The following is a 21,015-nucleotide window of genomic DNA, read 5'->3' as shown; positions in this document are numbered from 1 at the left end:
ATGGCCTGCTGACCTCCACACCTGTGAGAATAGATTTGTGTTGTAGGTCACTAAGCTCATGGTCACCTGTTACAGCAGCCATAGGACACGAACACGACAGCCCCGGAAGAGGAAATTATCGTGGGCGCCATTTTGCTGACCCGGGAGAGGGCGTCACTTGTCTGTGGGGCTGGGCTGGCAGGCGTGGTGCTTGGGCTCAAAGCCTCAGGCCAGGGGCTCTGTTTGCTCTTCCTCTATGGCCCTCTCTGTGCATCTAGGATGGTGCTCTGCTGACTGGCTGGGATTCCCCTGCCCTTCCCTTGCGTCTTCCTGTCCTTCCACCCAGCACCTCTTTACTGAGTGACTGCGATGGGGGCCGACGTGCTCTGCCAGCCGTGTTATTTTTACGTGCCTGTGTGTGTTTGGCTCTAGGGCCAGATCATAATGGCCTGGATGTACCCAGCACTTCTTATATGCTGGGCTCTGAGAGCTTTCCCTCCCCAGTGCCATTCATCCTTGCAACACTCTCACAGGACAGGCGCTGATAAAATCTGCATTCTAGAGATGTGGGAACTGGCACAGAGAGGACATGACATCAGCCCAAGATCACAGAGAAAGATGGGCAGAGCCAGAGATAACCCCAGCTGGCTTCCAGAACCTGTGTTCTAACCCCTCTGGTGCTACCGTCTCCCACACAGAGCTGGTTTGGATCCCGCCTGCCCTACGTGTTAGCTGCATGACCCAGGATGTGCTCTTTGGCTTCTCTGCCTAACCCTCAGTTTCTTTTCTTTTCTTTTCTTCCTTTTTTTTTTTTTTTTTTGAGACGGAGTCTCTGTCACCCAGGCTGGAGTGCAGTGGCGTGGTCTCAGCTCAGTCTAACCTCTGCTTTGCCCTCTGGGTTCAAGCGATTCTCCTGCCTCGGCATTCCGAGTGGCTGGGATTACAGGCACCCACCACCGTGCCCAGCTAATTTTTTTTTTTTTTTTTGAATTTTTAGTAGAAACAGGGTTTCACCATGTTGGACAGGCTGGTTCAAACTCCTGACTTCAAGTGATCTGCCTGCCTTGGCTTCCCAAAGTGCTAGGATTACAGGCATGAGCCACCGCACCCGGCCCCCTCAGTTTCTAATCTCTGTAAAGTGGGGTGATGAGACTCACCAGATGACACTTTTGGTGGGGATGAAATGAGATGTGAGAGATTAGGTGCTTACTTGGTAAGCTGCCCATTGTCACTGTCCCCAAAGGGTGCAGATCTGTCTGGGGCAGACTCCAGGCCCAAGGGACCCCTCCCTGCCAATGAATTGCTTAGCATTACCTGAGATGCTCATCAGTCCATCTCTTCCCCACCTCCCTCTCTCTCTTCCTTTAAAAAAAAATACATGTTTGTTGTAGAAAAATTAGAAAGTAAGGAAAATGATAGACTAAAAGCAACTTTTAATACTACCATGGTGTGTTTCTGTCCAGCATCTTTGCTAGGCATGTATACAAGTATGCAAAACTTTTTTTTATAAAACTGTGGTTTTATTGCACATGCTGTTTCGTGGTTCACCTTGCTTTTTTTTTTTTTTTTAAGCTAATTACATATCATGAGCATTTCCCCAGGGGAACTTGTATTGTTCTGCAGCAACCCCTATGGCTCTTGATACATTCTTGCCGGGGGTACAGGGCCTCTCCATGTCTGGCTGAGCCTTGGGGCCCCTGAGATGTCAGGGAGGGAGGTACGTATGCCACAGGGCAGGAGGCCAGAGGCCGGGCTTTGGCCCAGCATGTGTGTAGGGGGCCAGCTGTACAGAGAAGCCTTGAAGCTCGCTCCCTGCTGAGGTCTGTGATATGATGCCACCTGAGGGCCGCTCCGAGACTTCCCCTGGGGGGCTTCTCACTGCTCTCGGCTCATCCAGTAAGGGGATCTGTGACCATGTGTGGGGTGGCACAGGACAGACACACTGGGTCCTGGAAGCCCTCCGTGCGCAGGATGGGGGACCATAGAGGGAAGAGGGAACACATGTAGGTGAGGGACCCCGTGCCTGGAGGAAGGGTGGAGGGAAGGAGAGGGCAGAGAAGCAGCGCACACGAGGCAGTACCACATGCCAGCCCCTGTGCTGGGAGATTTACATGCCTTCTTTATTTACTCCGTACCAGAACCCTGTGAGGGAGGTAGCATTGCCTCATTTTACAGATATGGAAACTGAGGCATGGAGAAATGCTAAGTGCTTCATCATCTCACTGAATCTTCACAGCTGGAAGTAGGACTGATACTTCACCCTGGTCCACATTCAGTAACTTGTCCTGGTGCACACAGCCAAGTGGCCGAGCCACAGTCTTATCCCAGGTCACGGCCCCGGAGTGTTTGCTTCTTCCCCTGTCACGCCTGGGAGCCCTGGTTCTCAACCCTGGCTGCATGCTGGAGCCCGCAGGGAGCTTACCCCTGAGCAACAGTCAGAGTCTCTGGGGCAGGGGCCCTGGCACCCGCATCTTCTAGGGGCGCCCTGCTGACTCTAGTGGGCAGCCAAGCCAGATGCTCTCTAAGGTCCTCAGCTTTGACATGCTGTACAATCCGGTAAAGTGGCCAGGGCCGAAAGAGACCCGGCAGGAGGCTGAACCTGGGCTGCATGTTATTCCCTTTCCTTCGTGTCTCTTGATCTCTTGATTGGGCCATCATGCTGGGGGGTGTTTCCGAGGTGGGCGGTGACACTGTGTGGGGCTGTCCTACGCAGACTCTTCTGTCCTGTCCCTCCCTGTGCTGCGGCTCGGGTTTTCCTTGAGGCCTTATAAGGCAAATGTCATTCCAGTCCTTTCTAGTTCCATCCCCAAAGGTGAAATTCTTTCCTTTCTCATATTTGTTATGCCTTGTCCTGGCGAGGGCCCCAGATTGCCTGTGCGTGCGGACCCTGCTGGCCAGGAATCCTTACTTGTTCTGATGTTGGGGGTCTCCTCCCCGACCACCCACATGGGACAGACTCTGGGAAGGGACCCTTGGAGGTTCACTGAGAAACTAGGGCCTGTACCAGCCCCTGCCGGGGTGGCGGGTGCCATTCTCTGGAGTGGGGCTTCTTATCTTTAAAATAGGCTGGGGGCCTGGCGTGGTGGCTCACACCTGTAATCCCAGTACTTTGGGAGTACTAGGCGGATCCGAGGCAGGTGGGTCACCTGAGGTCAGGAGTTCAAGACCAGCCTGGCCAACATGATGAAACCCTGTCTCAACTAAAAATACAAAAAAAAGTAGACAGGCATGGTGGCACACGGGGACCTACACTTCCCTGCCCTGCTGCTCTTTGGAGAGAGAAGAGGTGGGGCACAAAGGTGCTTGGAACTCTGTGGACCAGAAACGCGCCCGGTGGCCTTCTGGTGGACTTGAACTCCTCTGCCAGCAATGTAGGTTGCTGCTTGGGGGTGCTGGGAGGGGTCCTTTCCTCTCTCCCTTGCCTCTGCGTCTGTCTGCCTTTTCCTCCCCATCTGGCGCCCCTCTCCATGGATTCAGCTTCTTTCCTTTGCATTCAGGTTGCTGGCCTTACTCTCATTTGCAAGCTGAGAGGCATTAGGAGAGCGGGAAGCTCAGATAAGGGTGAGATAATTGCCTCTTATTGGTTTTTATGGCTCTTTCATGACCCGGAGGCCCCTGAAGGAGTGTTTGTTCACTGGGAGAATTAGACACTGCAGCCCTGTGTGGCTTCCACGGACAGCGGCTGGGAGAGGCTGCTCCGGGTGGTTACAGGGTGGGTCTGGGGCCTTGGCAGGCAGCAGGGAGGGTCACGGATACAGGAGGCACCCCCAGCCTTATTTCTTGCTGTGCCTTCCTTACATACGTGTCTTGAACTGGAACTTTGCTCGTGTCCCTGCTCCCCCAACTTTATTCCTCTTCCCCTGCCTGGGAAGCCCTTTCCCCATCTCATTGGCCCCAGGAACACCTGCTCCAGTCTAGGGGGGCAGTGGAGGTGGTCCTGAGAGCAAGGCTTTGCAGGCAGATCTCCGGGGTTCAAACTGCCGCTGTGCCACTTGCTGGCCAGGTGACTTGGGCAGTGGGGGTGGGCATGAAGTGACCTCTCTATGCTGTGCAGACCCCCATTCCCCAGACCAGGACACCAGAGCCAGTACCTGGGCTGGTCGCTCACTGGGTTTTGATAAGGTGCAGCCAGGAGGACTGGGATTACAGGCATGTACCACCATGCCTGGCTAATTTTTGTATTTTTGGTAGAGACAGGGTTTCACCATATTGGCTAGGCTGGTCTCAAACTCCTGTCCTCAAGTGATCCACCCACCTTAACCTTTAACCTTCCACAGTTCTGGGATTACAGGCGTAAGCTACCATGTCCTGCCTAAGAGAAACTTATTTCTCACAGTTCTCAAGGCTGGGAGGTCCAAGATGAGGGCGCCAGCAGATTAGTGTCTGATGAGGGTTCGTTTCCTGATCATAGATGGCGCCTTCTCACTGGGTCCTTACGTGGTGGAAAGGGCAGAGGAGCTCTCTAGAGCCTCTTCTATATGGGCAGTAATCCCACCCATGGGGGCTCTGCTCTTAAGACCTAATCACCTCTCCAAAGGCCCCACCGCCTGATACGACCACCTTGGGGGTGAGGATTTGAACACATGGACTTTTTTTTGTCAGGGGAACACAGACATTCACACCACAGCAGTTGGAGACTTGAACTTATGCCTCTGAGTGTGCCGAGGGCTACTGCTCTCTTTCTTTTTATAAAGTGGTGACTAAACAGGCAAGAGTTGAGGTGACCGTATGCCACAGCAAGCCTGTGATGTAGGCGAATGTCTACATGCAAGTCCTCTGCTTCCAGGTGGTCTGGTTGAAACAATAGAAGCTTTGCAGGTAGACGTAGTCTAAGATCCCAGCTCCCACTCATTAGCTGAGTGATTTTTGGGTAAGTAATTGAACCTTTGTGAGGCTGTTTCCCCACTGTGAATGGGGGTAACAACACCCGCCTCTGGTGTGTTCCTGCGAAATTAAATGTGCAGGCCGGGCTTGTTGGCTCACTCCCAGCACTGTGGGAGGCCAAGGTGGGCAGATGACCTGAGATCAGGAGTTTGAGACCAGCTTGGCTAACACGGCAAAACCCTGTCTCTACTAAAATACAAAAATTAGCTGGGCGTAGTGGCGCATGCCTGTAGTCCCAGCTACTCGGGGCTGAGATGGGAGAATTGCTTAAATCGAGGAGGTAGAGGTTGCAGTGAGCTGAGATCGTGCCACTGCACTCCAGTCTGAGTGACCAGTGAGACTCAAAAAAAAAAAAAAAAAAAAAGAAAGAAACGTGCAATTACATGTAAAGCAGAGCAAGCAGCGCATAGCGGATGCTTTGTAACGGTCACTGTTTGTCATGGTCACATATCAGAGCAAAGAGGACCTGTGGCCGGGAGACTGTCCAGCCAACCTCTTCCAAGCTCATGTCTGTTCCAGCTGGAACAGTTTGGTTCCATCTGAATAATTCTGAGCAACTGATGCGGCGCCTTCAGGATGTTTCTGTGTTGAGGAGGTGGCGACTCAGCGAAGCAGCTGTAGAAATCGGGGTTCAGGTGGCTCCCATCAGCCTATCACCCACCTTCCTGGTCCAGAGCAGCCCTGTCCTCTCTTGGCCTTTACTTCCTGTCACTGGTGAAAAGTGTTTCCCCAGGACTGAATGTGCTGCCTTCCTTGCCCTAGGGTGACACTGCTGACTTCTGGCTGTGAGCTGACACTTGCTCCTCTAATAGGGCAGGTGACTTAGACCTGCACCACCCAGTCCAGTGGCCACTAGTCATGTGTAGCTATTTAAAATTAAATTACTTGAAATCAAATAGAATTAAAAATTAAGTTCCTTAGTCCCACTAGCCACATGTCAGGTGTTCAATAACCATGTGGCTGGCGGCTGCTGCACCGGATAGGACAGGCAGGAAAATTCTCGCCACCACCATCACTCTGTTTATTATCTGAGAGGCAGTGGAGGGTGGTATTCAGAGCTCAGCTTGGGAGCCAGGCAAGCTGGCCTCATGGTCTAGCCCTGCCACTCCCTGGCAGAGTGATCTTGGGCCGGGTCCTCTACTTGCCTGCAGAATACAGAAGATGCCAGGATCCCATTTGGTGCTGGGAAGGTGAGGCAGAGGGCCTGGCTCACAGAAGGTGCTCAACAGCGGAGATCCCTCCTCGCAGCCTCCTCCCCTCCCTCTTCCCCTGCACTGTCCTGCTCTTCATCTGCTAAGGGCTCGGGTGCCAGGAAGTTCAAGTTGATTCTTTGGCAATGGCGCTGCTCTCTTCACAGTCTAAGGCCTCTGCCCTCTCAGTTGGCATAAGTGGTCTTTGATCTTTGTTTTATTTTATTTTTTTTGAACCTGGACTTAAAAAAAATTCACGTTAGAATAGCTGTAGATTTTCAGAGATGTTCTGAAGATGGTACATAGAGCTCCACATAACCCTCATCCAGCTTCCCTGCTATGAGCATCTCACATGGCTTTGGCACAGTTGTCAAAGCTGAGACCTACGTTGGCACATTACCATTGACTAAACAGACTTTGTGTGGATTTCATCAGTTTTCCCACTTATGTTCATTTTTTGACCCAGGATCCAATCCAGGATCCCACATCGCACTTTACTGTCATGTCTCTGTAGCCCTCTCTGGCCCACAGCAGTTTCTCGGTCTTTCCTTGATTTCTGTGACCTTGAGACTATTGAGGAGTGATGTTCAGGCACGGCGGCTCACGCCTGTAATCCCAGCACTTTGGGGGGCTGAGGTGGGTGGATCACTTGAGGTCAGGAGTTCGAGACCAGCCTGGCCAACATGGTGAAACCCAGTCTCTACCAAAAGTGCAAAAATTAGCTGGGTGTGGTGGCGCGTGCCTGTAATTCCAGCTACTCGGGAGACTGAGGTGGGAGGATTGCTTGAACCCAGGAGGCAGAGGTTGCAGTGAGTCAAGATTGCACTACTGCCCTGAAGCCTGGGTGACAGAGCAAGACTCTGTCTCAAAAAAAAAAAAAAAAAAAATAGTCTTGAGGAGTAATGCCAGGTATTCGGTACAATGTTCCCCACTCTGGTTTTGTCTGATGTTTTCTCCATGATTAGACTGGGGTTATGGGTTTTGGATAAAAACACCACGGAGGTGAAGTACCCATTTCATGACGTCATATCAGGACACATGGCACCTGAGTGGTGTCGCTACAGATGCTCACCTGGGTCTCTTGGTTCAGGACGTGTCTGCTGGGCTTCTCTGCTGTTTCCCATTTGCATGTCTGCTCTGTGGAAGGGACTCACTGGGCCAGCCCCTCCTCAAGTGTGCGTGAGGGACTAAGCTCTACCTCCCACGTATAGTCTTTTGAAGCTTTGCAATTCCTTGTTTCTTTTTCCTTTTTTTTTTTTCTGATGGAGTGTCGTTTTGTCACCCAGGCTGGAGCGCAGTGGCATTATCTTGGCTCACTGCAACCTCCCTCTTCTGGGTTCAGGTGATTCTTGTGCATCAGCCTCCTGAGTAGCTGGGGCTACAGGTGCGCACCACCACGCCTGGCCAATTTTTGTATTTTTAGTAGAGAAGGAGTTTCACCATGTTGGCCAGGCTGGTCTTGAGCTCCTGACCTCTAGTGATCCACCTGCCTGGGCCTCCCAAAGTGCTGTGATTACAGGTGTGAGCCACTGTGCCCGGCCAAGTCCTTGTTTCTTGTAAGAGGCAGGGATCTCCCAGCCTGCCCCTTCTGTTGTATGTGGGAGAGTGGAGAGATGGAGGTTCCCTTTGAGTCTGCACTGGCGAGAGACGAGACAGCCCCCTTGCGGACAGTGCTAAGTGGTTATCGCTGTGAACGCAGTTGATCTTTATGCTCTCGTGAAGTGCCAGCCCAGCCTTGTGCGTGCCTTCTAAAGATGAGGACCCTGGGGGCTTGTCTGAGGCCACCTCCGCCTCGGGTCTCCCCAGTAGCCTGGCCCTCAGCCCACTTTTGCCCATCATGTCCTGCTGACCAGGTGAGGGTCTGCCAGAGGCTTCCAGGGGCCACCTCTGGACACCTCTGCAGTGCCGTCTCTTGCCCGCAGGGTGCCGGCCTGGGTGAGCAATGGGGATGCAGCGGATGCAGCCTTCTCCGGGGCCCGGCACTCCAGCTGGAAGCGGAAGAGTTCCCGTCGCAGTAAGTCTCCCCTCCGGCCCGCCACCCACCCCGGGTAGCTAGCTCCGGGATATCCTAGTCTTCCCTAACCCAAGAGAGCTGATGTGGGTTCCTGTGAGCCCAGGGTTCATCCTCACTGGGGGCTGCTGTGGCCCCGGAGGACCAACCACTGCCCACAAGAGCCGAGGTCCAGGGTCAGCTGACACACCCAGTTTTTTATCTGCTCCTCAAATACTTACAAAGCTCCCACAACAAGCCAGGGCGGCTCAGTGGTGTTCATGCCCTGGGGACCAGGATGAGGTCCCTCTGTTAACAGAACCAGACACTTTGCCATGGGAAGGTGCCTGCCCAGATGAGCCCTGCAGATAGAGAAGGAGGCAGCAGGGGTGGGGGAAAGAGGGTCCCAGACAGAGGGGCCAGCTTGTGCAAGGGCCTGAGGGCAGGAGGACACCTGGCTCCTGGGAAGCAGCAAGGGTACCATCTGTGGGGTGTGGGGGAGCATTACAGGGTGAGGTGTGGCTGCGGGCCCTGCAGCTCCTCAGGGCCTCAGAGGCTGTGCTTAAGGTTCTCAAGGAAATAGGAAGCCACAGAAGGAAGGCCAGTGATGTGGCTGCCTTTGCCTTTCCGTCCCCTTGTACTGGGGTGGGGGCAGTGTAGGAGACCGGGTGGGGAGGGGTGGAGCCTGCTGGGAGGCTATCATGGTCTTGTAGGACGGGAAGTCTGAGGGTGGGAACTAGGGGCCTAGAGAGATGTGGGCAGGCCTGGGAGCTGGTGTGGGAGGAAGAGGGGGCTCTGACAGGGCTCTAGGGGCCCCAGGACCTAGGGAAGCATCACAGACCAGTGGGTCTTGTGACTTCTTCCTGGAAGGCCTGTGGGTCGAGGACCGGCTCCCATCATGGGTGGGGGCTGGTTTTCCCAACCTAGCACTGCTCAGTGATGAGGGGCTAGCCCCAGGGTCCTGGGTGACTGAGGATGCTAGGGCGAGGGCACAGGTGCTGGATTGCATCGTGCTCCCTGCAGGGGCCGGGAGAAGCTGTCCATTAGCCAGATGGGCAGGCCTGTGGGCAGCAGGGAGCCAGGTGGGCGCCTTGGAGGAGGTGGGGGGCGGGGAGAAACGGGGAGCCAGCATCCCCTGAGAGCAGCTGGCGAGGCTGAGGGCTGGACTGGGCTGGCAGAAAGGAGGGTGCTGCGTGCCACCAGCTGGTGCAGTCCTGATGTCATCTGCAACACCTCTGGCCAGGCTGCCACAGCCCGTGTTGGTGCTCTGTCTCCCCCATTCCCTCGCAGTCGACCGGTTCACTTTCCCCGCCCTGGAAGAGGATGTGATTTATGACGACGTCCCCTGCGAGAGCCCAGATGCACATCAGCCCGGTATGGTGTCTGCAGTGCTTTCCCCGTTTCTCTTGGGGACAGGGGAGGGAGGCGGGGACCCGGGAGGGTCGTCTCCTTCTGTTTCCTTCTATCCCCACCTGGCCCTGTGCCCCTCCTTCTTGTCTTTAGAAACAACTGTAGTCATCAGGGATAATCTGGAGATGGCTGAGGGCGTGGCCAGCGGGGCTGGGCAGGGCATGGGCATCATGGGCAGGGCCATGCTCCGAATGTGGGTCCCTGGGCAGGTCATCACCTTTTCAAGCCTTGATTCCTCCCTCAGGAAAATGGGGCCATACTCCCGGCTTTCCAGGGCCATTGGGGAAGAAGACAGCCTGTTGTACTCAAAGGGTAAAGCAGATAAAGCTTTGCAAAGCCCTGCGCCCTGCTCTGGGTTGAGGGCTGAGGTGGGCGGGCAAGCAGGCGGTTGTGGCCACAGAGGGAGATGGGGCGGGACTAGGGCGAGTCTTGCTGGAACTCACCTGATGGGAGAGAGGACTGTTCAATGACAATTAACAGGAAGAGCCATCTTTGCTTGAACACGTTAGGCCAAGCATATTTTCAATCATGTAACGGCTTCAAGACTTTGATTTGGGATGTTACGTTCTTATTTTACAGACAAGGGAACGGCAAAGGCAGGGCTAGGATTTGAATGTGGGTTATTCTGACCCTAAGTGCAATGCTCTGTCCCCTACCTCAGGAGGATTTGAGTGACATTTTATGACAGATGAGGCACATTTGATCCCACTGATCCCACGACCCCATGAGGTCAGCAGGGCCAGGCTTATCTATGGCTCCCGTGATAAAGAGGTTAAACCACCAGCCCCAGAGCACACAGCCAGGATTCGAACAGACGACTTCTTTTCCTACTATGCGATTCCTCCTGTTTTCAGGGGCTCTCCATCCAACGGGGAAGCACAGCCCCTGCCTGCTTTTGAGGAGCTCCAAGTCTGATGGAGAGGCTCTAACCATCCTTGAGCAGCACAAAGCGCAATGGGAGAGACACACAGACAACATGGCAAGGCCCGAGGGCCCCAGAGCCACACTCTTGACTCCTGTCTCAGAAACGGGGACAGATGGGCCAAGGATCTGCTTATCCCTTTAGCAAGCCTGGGATGTGCTTGGAGCACATTTTCCTGTTTGTAGGATTCCCACTGTATTGGGAGGCAAAGGAGTCTTAGGAAAGTCCCAGAGCTGGGAGGTCTGAGCGGCTGAGGGGCCTCAGTTGTTGTTTAACCCATTTGGCCTACTTCCCACCTGAATTCAATCAAGCCACTAAGTCCCTGGCCCCAGTCTTCACGGTCCTCAGGGTCTGGGAGGATGTGGCATGTTCATGGCCTGGGTGTCACACAGCCTGTGTTTGCGCCCTAGCTCTGAGCCTGCAGATGAGGACCACAATACCCACTCCAGGATCCCCGCGTGCTGGGCTGTGGGAGGATCAAGTGTGACAAGGCTGCAAAGAGCTCAGTGCAGGGCTGGCTCTTGGAGACGCTCTTCACACAGGGCCATTGTGGCTGTTGTTAGTGTTATGCCTGCCGAGGGTCCCAGCACTGGCCTGCCTGGGGCTGATGTGGGCTCAGCAGGAGCTCGGAGAGGAGGTCGTTGCCCGAGGGACAGGCTGTATGCAACAGTGGGCACACGCAGCCCTGTGTTTGAATCCCGGCTCTGCCATTGATTTGGGCACAGGGCTTTGTGCCTTTGTGCCTTGGCTTCTTCATATAAAGCAGGAAAACCCCCAGCTCACAGGCCTTTGGGGAGGGTCACACAGGGTCCTGGCCAATCTCTCTGGGCCTCAGTTGACCCATCTGTAAAACTGGGGCAATAATAGCCAGTCCTAGGGTGGTAGTGTGGATTCCATGAGGTAATTGATGAGGACACTGAGCAGGAAGCATGAGGGGACCGTTATGTGGTCCCTGAAAGCTAAGGAGTTGGTCCTCGGGCGGTGCACAGGCACAAGAGTTCTGTGACTCTGTCTCCACTGGAGAGGATATTTCTATATGTGTAGATGGTAGAGACTTCAATGGAAGGTGGTGTGGAGCCCCAGCCCCACTCACTGTGTTACTGTGGCCAGCCACGTCTCTCCCATCTGTCTAACAGGAGTGATCTTTCACACCCTGCTGTCTGCACAGGGCCGCTGGGAGCCGCCGTGGCACACTGAGGATGGAGGTGGTCAGGTGCACAGCTCAGCCCTGTGGAGGCGTGGACCTGCCACGTGCTGCCGGGGTTCCTCCTCAGGACTACCCCGAGAACTCTGCCTCTTTGGTCACTAGTCGAGGGGCCTCCACTGCAGTAATGGGACAATCAGCTTGGCTTTCTGAAGGTCACAGCTGCTTCACTCTCTAAAGACATCAGTTACCATTATCTTTTGCTTAAAAATAACCTCATGTTCCCTCCTGGTTCTGGGATCCATCTCCCACTAAGCTTTGGCACATCTGTTTTGTTCTTTGGCTGGCACTCTTGCCCCCAACCCCTCACACCCCAGCTTTCCTGTGGGGTGAAGCTCGGGGGCCCTGGGTCTATGGACTGACACCCAAGCTCCCCCAGACCCACCATGAGTGACGGCCTGCTGCTCTCAGCTGAGTGCATGCTATGTGCCAGGCACTTTGCCAAGAGCCTCTTGGCTGTTTTATTTGCTCGATCTGTCCGCTTATTATTAGCCCCATTTTGCAGAGAGGTATCCGATGACCAAAGCTCACAGTTTTTTGGCATAGTCGTTTCTGAGCAGATTTCTTTTCTTCTTCTTCTTCTTTTTTTTTTTTTTTTGAGATGTTGTCTCTGTCACCCAGGGTGGAGTTCAGTGGCACGATCTTGGCTCACTGTAGCCTCCGCCTCCCGGGTTCAAGTGATTCTCCTGCCTCAGCCTCCTAAGTAGCTGGGACTACAGGTGCATACCACCACACCTGGCTAGTTTTTGTATTTTTAGTAGAGACGGGGTTTCACTGTGTTGGCCAGGCTGGTCTCAAACTCCTGACCTCAGGCGATCTACCCATCTCAGCCTCCCAAAGTGGTGGGATTACAGGTAGGAGACACCACGACCGGTCAGATTCCTTTTTTTAAAAAAAAAAAACCTTTCCCAATGCTATATTTCTTCTGTGATGACAAAAGCATTTTCATCTTCATGTACATTTTGGTGTCCGACCCCACTTCCGTGAGGTCTGCGGTTCTCCAAGTAACAGATGACGAAATGAAACCCAGAGGGGCAAAGGGCCTTGCCCAAGATCCCCCAGTGACAGAGCTGGGGCTGGGGCCACGTGTTCTGGCCTCGGGACAGTGGCTTTCCCACCTCAGGCTTCAAGCGGCATCTCATAGCCCAATTGAATGGGCCCCACGAGTGCCCTGGCCCTTGTGGGACCTGTCCCTCCAGACGATGTGACTCAGCTTTTTGTCCCCAAGTTTTCAGTCCAAGGCATTTCCCGCGGGCTTAGGAAGGAAAGGAGCTCCTGGACTCCGGGCCAGCTGCGCCCCCTACTGGAAGATCTCGGGCTGCACGTGAACTCAGATTTGGGGTGAGGGACTCTGAGGCCCCAACAATCTCTGTTTCATTCGTGAGGATGCTGAGGGCCTGAGCCAGGACTTGGCTCCGGGTCTTCTCTTTTCCAGTAAGAAACAGGTCACGTGTGATGGCTCGGCTGGGTGCGGTGGCTCACACCTGTAACCCTGGCACTTTGGGAGGCGGTGGCAGGAGGATCACTTGAGCCCAGGAGCTCAAGACCAGCCTGGGCAACATAACAAGACTCCATCTCCACAAAAAAAATTTAAAAATAGCTGGGTGTGATGGTTCACGCCTGTAGTCCCAGCTACCCGGGAGACTGAGATGGATCACTTGAGCCCAGGAGTTTGAGGCCACAGTGAGCTGTGATTGCACCACTGCACTCCAGCCTGGGTGAGACAATGAGACCCTGTCTCTAGAAAAAAAAAACATTGCCAAGGAGGCCCAGAATGAGAGCTGGGACCATACAAAAGCAGTGCTGGGAGCAAAAGGAAGTGAGTGGGCCCATGCGCAGCTGATGTGTTTCTTGTGTTTTCCCCATTTTCTCAGGCCCTCCTTACCCTACGAGGGGGAAGATGTATTATCATCTTCGTTTCATGGTTGAGGAAGTAGAGCTGGAGCCCCAGGGCCCCCACGTTCTCCCTGACCCCGCCTCACCCCACCTGTGTTCAGAAATTGGGTCTGAGGCTGGAAGTCTGGTAGGCTTGGCCTCAGGGCCTGGGCTCACCGGCTGCCGCTTGGCCAGCAGGGGCAGAGAGGAACCTGCTCTACGAGGATGCGCACAGGGCTGGGGCCCCTCGGCAGGCGGAGGACCTAGGCTGGAGCTCCAGTGAGTTCGAGAGCTACAGCGAGGACTCAGGGGAGGAGGCCAAGCCGGAGGTCGAGCCCACCAAGCACCGAGTGTCCTTCCAGCCCAAGGTGAGGGGACCGGGGGTGTCTCTCACTTCACTCAGGGCATGGAGACCCCTTCAGGGAGGGAGGGAGCAGGGTGGTGAGGGCCAGGCCCAGGACTCACGTCTGGGTCCCAGGGATTCCGAGGAATGTGTGGTGAGAGGGGAGCCAGAAGCCCAGGGCATCCTGAAACAGGAGGTGGCCCACAGACATTGCTGTTGGCAGCTGTAAGCCCGGGATGGGCATGGCTGGTACCTGGCACAGGTGCTCCTCCCATCCCCTTGCTATAGCAGACCTGGTCGATTGATCCTCATGCTCACGGGCTCAGACTGGGCTTCAGAGTCCTCTCAACGCCGCACTCCAGGTAGCCCAGCAACTTGCTTAGAGGTGGAGCCGGGATCAGATCCACTTGCTCTCCCCGCCCTCTGGGACTGATGCTTGGGGACAGTCCAGGCCTCAGCCCGCACAGTCCTCTCTGCTCTGGGGAGTGGACAGTGGGGGCTGCTGTGGCTCAGCCAGAGCGACATGGAAGGCTTCTCTCCGGGGCCTCACACAGTGCCATCCATGCATTCGGCTTTCCTGGTGTTTCTGCCTGGAGCAGGGGCCATTCTGCTTATTTCCTGGAGGGGAGCCCTTGAGGCTGCGAGGAGGACAGGTCATCTGGTTCCTCCTTTCCCGTGGCACCCATGCTCCTTCCCTGTGTTCTGCAGAAGCCACCAAGAGGCAGTGTCTGTCCGTGCTGAGATTTGCAGTTTCATGGGGACAGCTTCTTATAGGCCCTGACTAAGCAGAGGGGATAGGGCCCCTCTGCTCCTTTTATTTTTATTTTTATTATTTATTCTTTTGAGACAGAGTCTCACTCTTTCACCCAGGATGGAGTACAGTGGCATTATCTCAGCTCACTGCAACTACTGCTTCCCAGGTTCAAGCAATTTTCTGCCTCAGCCTCCTGGGTAGCTGGGATTGCAGGCATGCACCATCATGCCTGGCTAATTTTTATATTTTTGTAGAGATGGAGTTTCGCCAGGTTGCCCAGGCTGGTCTCAAACTCCTGGCCTCAAGTGATCCACCTGCCTCGGCCTCCCAAAGTGCTGGGATTACAGGTGTGAGCCACCGTACCCAGCCTCAAGCTCCTTTTAAAAGATGTAGCAGGGCAGGAGAGCTCCACCTGGGGCCATTCCTTCATGGGCAGGGTAGGGACAAGAGAGGGGACTTTCCCGGTGCTTCCCACCTTTTCTGGGTTTGGGGATCCACTCTGGGAGAGGCATGCTGGCTGGAGGAACACCAACACCTGAGTCCTCAGGCAGCCGTTCTTCAGACCAAGATGGGCTCCCTGGGACTTTCCAGGGATGGGCCTCCAAGGCTGGGCTGTGGGAAACAGCCTTAATGTTTTGCCAGCCAAAAAGCAAAGCATTTACAACACCTACTGTCTGCCTAGTCCATTTCTTCAGCTGTGGGATGAGATACATTGGAACAGGAAGACCTGATCTGTACTCAGTGAACCTTTACGGTCCACAGGAGACACTGAATGGGAAACAGTTTGTCAAAATGAAGACAAAATGCTGGTCATCATGATCAGTGTGGTACAATTTTCAAAAATAAACTATCATGCCCTTCAAAACAAAATGAAGACAAAAATGCCTTTATATAAACTTGAGCCTGTGTCCAGCCTGGCTGTGTGCCTGATAGGGGTAGGGACTGATGTGACCAATCAGAGGAGGCCTCTGAGAGTGGTGAGTTGGAGCTGGGCTTAGGAGCCAGAGGAGATGGGACAGGTGATCCAGCCTGCGGGAGCAGCCTAGGCAGAAGCCCAGGAATAGCTTGTAGCTTCTTCCTGCAGTTCAGAAGGGGCAGCATGCACTGCTTTAGGGAAGGGGGCTTTGGTTATGAAGCCCCCACTCCCCCCAGTAGCCTTTCCCTATGGCAGGACTGGAGTGTCCCAGCCCTGCTCTGGGCAGTGACCAGTTTGGGACTCTCGAGTCCTGGCCTAGCCTTTTAGCCTCAGCCTCTGGCGTTCCTTCTTTCCTATGGTAGCCCCGGCCCTCTTGCTGGGACTGGGAGGATACCATGCGTTTCTCTCAGAGGGAAGGAGGGATGACGATGCTGAATTCAGGCTTTCCAGTGGTGGTCCTCATTCTTCCACAGGCATCAGAATCACATGGGTAACTGATTGAATCACAGATGCCAGGGCCTCACCAGGTACTCTGATTCAGAGGTTGGGTGGGGCCCGATAATCTGCCTTTTAAGCAGCTCTCTGCCCCCAGGGAGTACAAGGGGCTCACAGAGTACTCCAAGAAATGCTGGGCCATGCTCACCATGGCCTGGCCCTGGGAATGGGGCCTCTGGGGGCTGCCTGTGAGCTTGTGTCCCTCACACTCTCAAGCTGGAGGCTTTGGACCCTTCCTCAGCAGACAAACTATTTTGCACAGTTGTTAGGATTTCTAACCATTTGGAGTTTTTCTCTGGCCATGGCCAAGGCCCACCTGCTCCCTGATCAGCAGGCTCCTAGGGAGACAGGAGGTTGTGGAGGGCTTTTCCTCAGGTACCCACTTCTGCCAGGGACTCTACTGAGCCTGCCTGTGGTGCTTCACCCTCCTGAGCCGCTTGGGACGCACTTGCTCACCCGCTGGCATTGCAGCAGCTGCATGTTTTAGAGCCACTGCTGCTTGGCTATGTGTTATACGTGCTGCGGGCATAGGACAGCAGGGATCTGGGGATGTGTTTTGTCCTGTTCTTGGAGTCTGACCATTGCCAGGCACCCTGCCCAGCTGCAAGAGAACTAATGGAACCCCTTCTTCAGATATCCGTAGAGGCCATCCCTAGGCAGGTGGACTCTTGCCAAAAAAAGTGACCATGGGATCTGTAGAAGGGCACAGACCCAAGTGGAAGCAACTACCTCATCCTGTTATGTGAACAAGTGGTCCTGCTGGTGCCAATCTGGGGTCTGTGGTTTTTTTTTTTTTTTTTTTTCCAGTTGTGGGATGGATTGCATTGAACTGTTCCACTCTCCAGCAGTGACCTCTTTGAAATCAAGGTCTCTGATCCAGCTGGACGGGGACTGGGCAGAACTCGTGGATTCATTACAGAAATGCCAGCCCTGGCCTAGCCTGCTCCACCCCCTGCTCTGATCTGGCCAACTTAGCAAGTGGCCTCTGATCCTGACATTTCCTTGTTCTTCTGACCCTGAAAGAAGGGAGGGAGCACCAGAAGACCCAGGGACTTTCTGATTTTATTGTGTGAAACTATTTTATAGATGAACATGACTCAGGTCAAACCCCAAACTCCCCAGTTTTTTGGGAGTCTGGGTAGGTCTCAGAGAGACCCCTGTCTTGCATACTTCTTTGCATGACAATAGTGAACATTTGCCTAGAATGGTGCACTTTACAAAGCAGTGCCATTTACCCTAAGTGGTACCCTAAGTGGTCAGTATTATTGTTGCTAAGATTCTCATTTTGTTGATCAGAAAACCTGTGTGAAGCTCAGAGAGATTTAAATGATGTAGAATGCAACACCACATTTGCCTCATCTGTCTGTATGTCCATCCATCCATCCATCCATCCATCCATCCATCCATCCATCCATCCACTCATCCATTCACCCACCCAACAAATATTGAACACTTGCAATTTGAAAGATAATAATGGCTTCCATTTTTTGAATACTTAATAAGCTCTCGTCTCTCAGCTTTGCATGTACATTTAATTTTCTCAACAACCCTATGCAGAGGCTATTATTATGGCCACTTTACCAGTGAGGAAGTTGCAACTCAGAGAGGTAGAGACTTTTCCAGCTAGTAAGCAGGGAGCCATGATTTGAAGTAGGCCTACTTGCCTCTTGATCCTTGTATCTGCTTCTCTAGAAATAGCACCTGTCTTGGTCTTTTGTGCACTTTACCAAATATCACTGTTGCTCATATGGTTCATGCATTTGAATATCTATCTGTTCTTCTGTCCATCCACCTGTTTTCCCATCTGTTTGTCCATCCATCCATCCTCCAGATAGTCTGTAAGCTGAGCATCCATTCTTCCATCCAGTTGCCCATCCCCCTCCCTCCCTTTACCTTTCACTCATCCTCCCTCCATTCATCCTCCAGCAGTGTGCCAGAGGCAGCTAGTGTCAGCTCACAAGAACTCAGGAACCAGTTATGAGCATCTCTTTACAAATTCCCATTCAGTGATGTCAATTTGATAGCTTGAAATTGTTAGAAGTATTCACACCATGGAAATGCTTCAAAGCAGGGCCCTTTTCCTGGAGAACTGGTTGTTAAATATTTGCCAGCACAACACTGTCTAAATCCATTCTCCTATCCATCCATCCATCCATCCATCCATCCATCCATCCATCCATCCATCCATCCATCCTCTTATTCCTTCATCTGACTCTCTCTTCATCCATCCATCTGTCCATTTGCCCAGCTATATAGTCACCTAACCAAATTTATCCATTTGCTCATCCATCTGTTTATCTGTCCATCCGTTCATTCATCCATTTATCCATCCATCCATCCCTCTATGAGCCTGTTCATCTACCCATCCACCTGCCTGTCTGTTGCCCATCCATCTGCCAAACCCTCCCTCTACCCATCCATTCATCTTTCTGTGGATTTGCCCACTTATCCATTTATCCCCCGACCTCATTCCATCCATCCATCCACCTGCCATCTGTCCTTGTCACAAACTTACCAAGAAGCTCCTATGTTACAAGCCCTGTGCTGGGCCACGGGGCTGGGGAGAAGACACAGTCCTTGCCCTCAGAACATTTTCCCATTTCCCTAAGATAGGAGGCCTGGGTTTGGTCCCCTCCCACCTCTCCACCCCAGCAGCCCAGATTCCCTGCTGCAGAGACCCGGCCCCCAGCTGCCTGGCGTGGTGGGGTTGGACACAGCTGGAGCAGATTCCAAGCAGGATCTGGCTGGACTGCTGCCTGGGACCTGGGGTGCCGCATCCCGCCTGCCCGAGCTGTCCATCCGCACTTTACCTGAGTCTCCTTTCTCCCCTGTTGTCTGTGTTTTGTCTCCTCCCTGTCCCGCCTGCTCCTCTCACCTGCTCTCCTTCTGCCTGGCCGCTTGGGGCTCCAGCTTTCTCCAGACCTGACTAGGCTAAAGGAGAGATACGCCAGGACTAAGAGAGACATCTTGGCTTTGAGAGTTGGGGGGAGAGACATGCAGGAGCTGAAGCACAAGTACGATTGTAAGGTATTGTCTGTCTGTCTTCTCAAGTCCTGGATGGGAGCTGTTTCCGGCTGCAGCTACCTCCAGGGGCCTTTCCTGCTGCCCTGGTACCACGAAGCCTCCCAGGCCCACTCTGAGTCCCAGGGCTGTCCTGAGACCTGGACCCTGGCCACCCTCTCGTCTGTGCTGGAACTGGCAGATGCCTTAAGCCACGTGTTCCCTTCCATGTTCTCGCCCCTATCTTTCTCGCCACCCGCAAGTGAAACCCTGATAGTCCACGAGAATTCCCAGGAGGGTTTTCAAACTTCAGGACCCTTGGAATCACCTGGGGTGCTGTGTTAAAAATGCAGGTTCCTGAGCTCCAGCCCCAAGGGTGCCACTTCTGTAGGTCTGGGACGAGGCTTAGGAATCTGCACATTTCATAATCTGCACAGTTGGGGTTACACGTTGAAAAACGTGAATTTCGGTGACATTGGATGTTCCTATCTCTCCACACTGTTCAGAGGAATCCAGGATAAGGAAGTGTGTAGGAGAAATCACAGTACTTTCTTCAACTTTTGGATAATGATGGTGTCGACAACAGTAGCTTACCTTAACTGAGCACCAGCTGTGTGTCTTGGCTGAAGGCATGGACTGTTGAGGTCTGTGGGCCTGGTTTGAATCCCAATCTCACCACTTCCTCATGGTGTGATCCTGAGCAGGCCCCTTGGCCTCTCTGAGCCTTGGTTTCCTTGCCTTTGAAATGGGGGCATGCACAGTACCGGCCCCCAGGGTGGCTGTGAGGGTGGATGGTCAGGCCTGTTGGGTGTGTGGTGCTGTGCTGGGTCTAGGAGCTCAGTGGACAGTGGCTGTTGTTATCTACGCACCTGACCGCCCTGTCCTTGTGGCACTCTGGGCAGTAGCTGCCTTTCTGCATCTTTTAGTGTCAAGTAACCGGCTAGTGGCCACACCAGTGGTCAGCTAGACCAGAGCTGGGATTCCAACTCGGGTCTGCGGCGTGCCGGAGCCCAAACATCCTCCATCCTGCAGTGCTGCCCACTTTATTGGAATGTGAAGCCTTCCAGGAGGAGGAGAGCAGACCCCTTACAGTTTACAAGATCTTTCACAGATACCCCCTAGAGGGCTGTAACCCAGGGTGGGGGTGGCTCTAACCTCTCAGGGAGCCAAGGCTGAGAGAGGGGCCCGGAGCTAGCGAAGGGCAGAGTCTAAGACCGGGCATTTCGCCTGGTGTGGCCACACACTGTGGGAAGGGGTGGATTCGGCAGGTTTACTCAGGGACACTTTCTAGGGTGTTGGCCTGTTCTTTTTCGCCCAGGAAAATGCCAGGAGAATGGCCTCAGATGATCCCCTGAAAGACCACTTGTGGGGCTCACGACAGCACCATTGATGGCTTTCTGCCAGGACAGAAACTGGATTCTGGAACAGAGGTTTCGGGTCTCTGAGGGTGTAACCCCTCCTCCCGCTCCCCCAACAAGAAGATGAGCGTCTGTGCCATCCATTTCATTAGATTCTCAAAGGCTCTGTGACCACTCCCCCTGCCCAACCCCAGAAAAGGCCAAGCACAACTGCTCTAGGATTGTCCCGTAGAAATGCAGGGCAGGCAGGGAACTTCCTTCTTTTTCCCTGCTGCTGGTTCCTTCCAGAAAGTCAGCCTCGTTCCTTAAAAGCCATCACCCCTGCTTCCCCGTGCACAGCACCTGGTGGCTTTTCAGCAACCCTTCCTTGCCCAGACCCCCAAGAAGTACTTGGATACTTAAGTGGGGACCAAGGGGTTATTGGAGGTGATAGAGCGGAGACCAGAGACACGCTCCCCACCTTCAGTAGAGAGTTTTAGGAAGGAGAAGGTTTTCTTAGGACTGCACTGTCCATTATGATAGCCATGTGGCTCTTTAAATGGAAATTAACTAAAATTAAATATACTTAGAAATTTGGGTCCTTCCTCGCACCAGCACATTTCAAGTGCTCCATGGTCACATGTGGCCTGTGGCTTCCATTTTGGACAGGGCAGATACAGGTGTTTCTGTCATGGCAGAGCCTTCTCTCGGCTGGT

General features: G+C 53.7%; 1 protein-coding gene across 21 annotated transcripts in view; it reads left to right on the top strand.

Annotated features, from left to right (window-relative positions):
- Window positions 1-21,015, top strand: part of ARHGEF10L (Rho guanine nucleotide exchange factor 10 like) — a 179,668-nt gene that overhangs the window by 75,476 nt on the left and 83,177 nt on the right. For 8 of the 21 annotated variants that reach the window (XM_077972446.1, XM_077972391.1, XM_077972438.1 and 5 more), the window contains exons 5-7: window positions 7,976-8,067; window positions 9,334-9,417; window positions 13,653-13,822. In XM_077972446.1, coding sequence (XP_077828572.1) covers window positions 7,976-8,067; window positions 9,334-9,417; window positions 13,653-13,822 — 346 coding nt within the window. Of the gene's footprint in view, window positions 1-7,975; window positions 8,068-9,333; window positions 9,418-13,649; window positions 13,823-18,872; window positions 18,990-21,015 lie in introns of all 21 variants that reach the window. The other 13 variants (XM_077972426.1, XM_077972366.1, XM_077972417.1 and 10 more) reach the window with 3 other exon arrangements.

This window comes from Macaca mulatta, chromosome 1, assembly GCF_049350105.2.
Source record: "Macaca mulatta isolate MMU2019108-1 chromosome 1, T2T-MMU8v2.0, whole genome shotgun sequence".
In the NCBI taxonomy this organism is placed as follows: domain Eukaryota; kingdom Metazoa; phylum Chordata; class Mammalia; order Primates; family Cercopithecidae; genus Macaca; species Macaca mulatta.
Note: the sequence above shows the minus strand (reverse complement) of the source record. Positions and strands in the feature narration are given on the sequence as shown.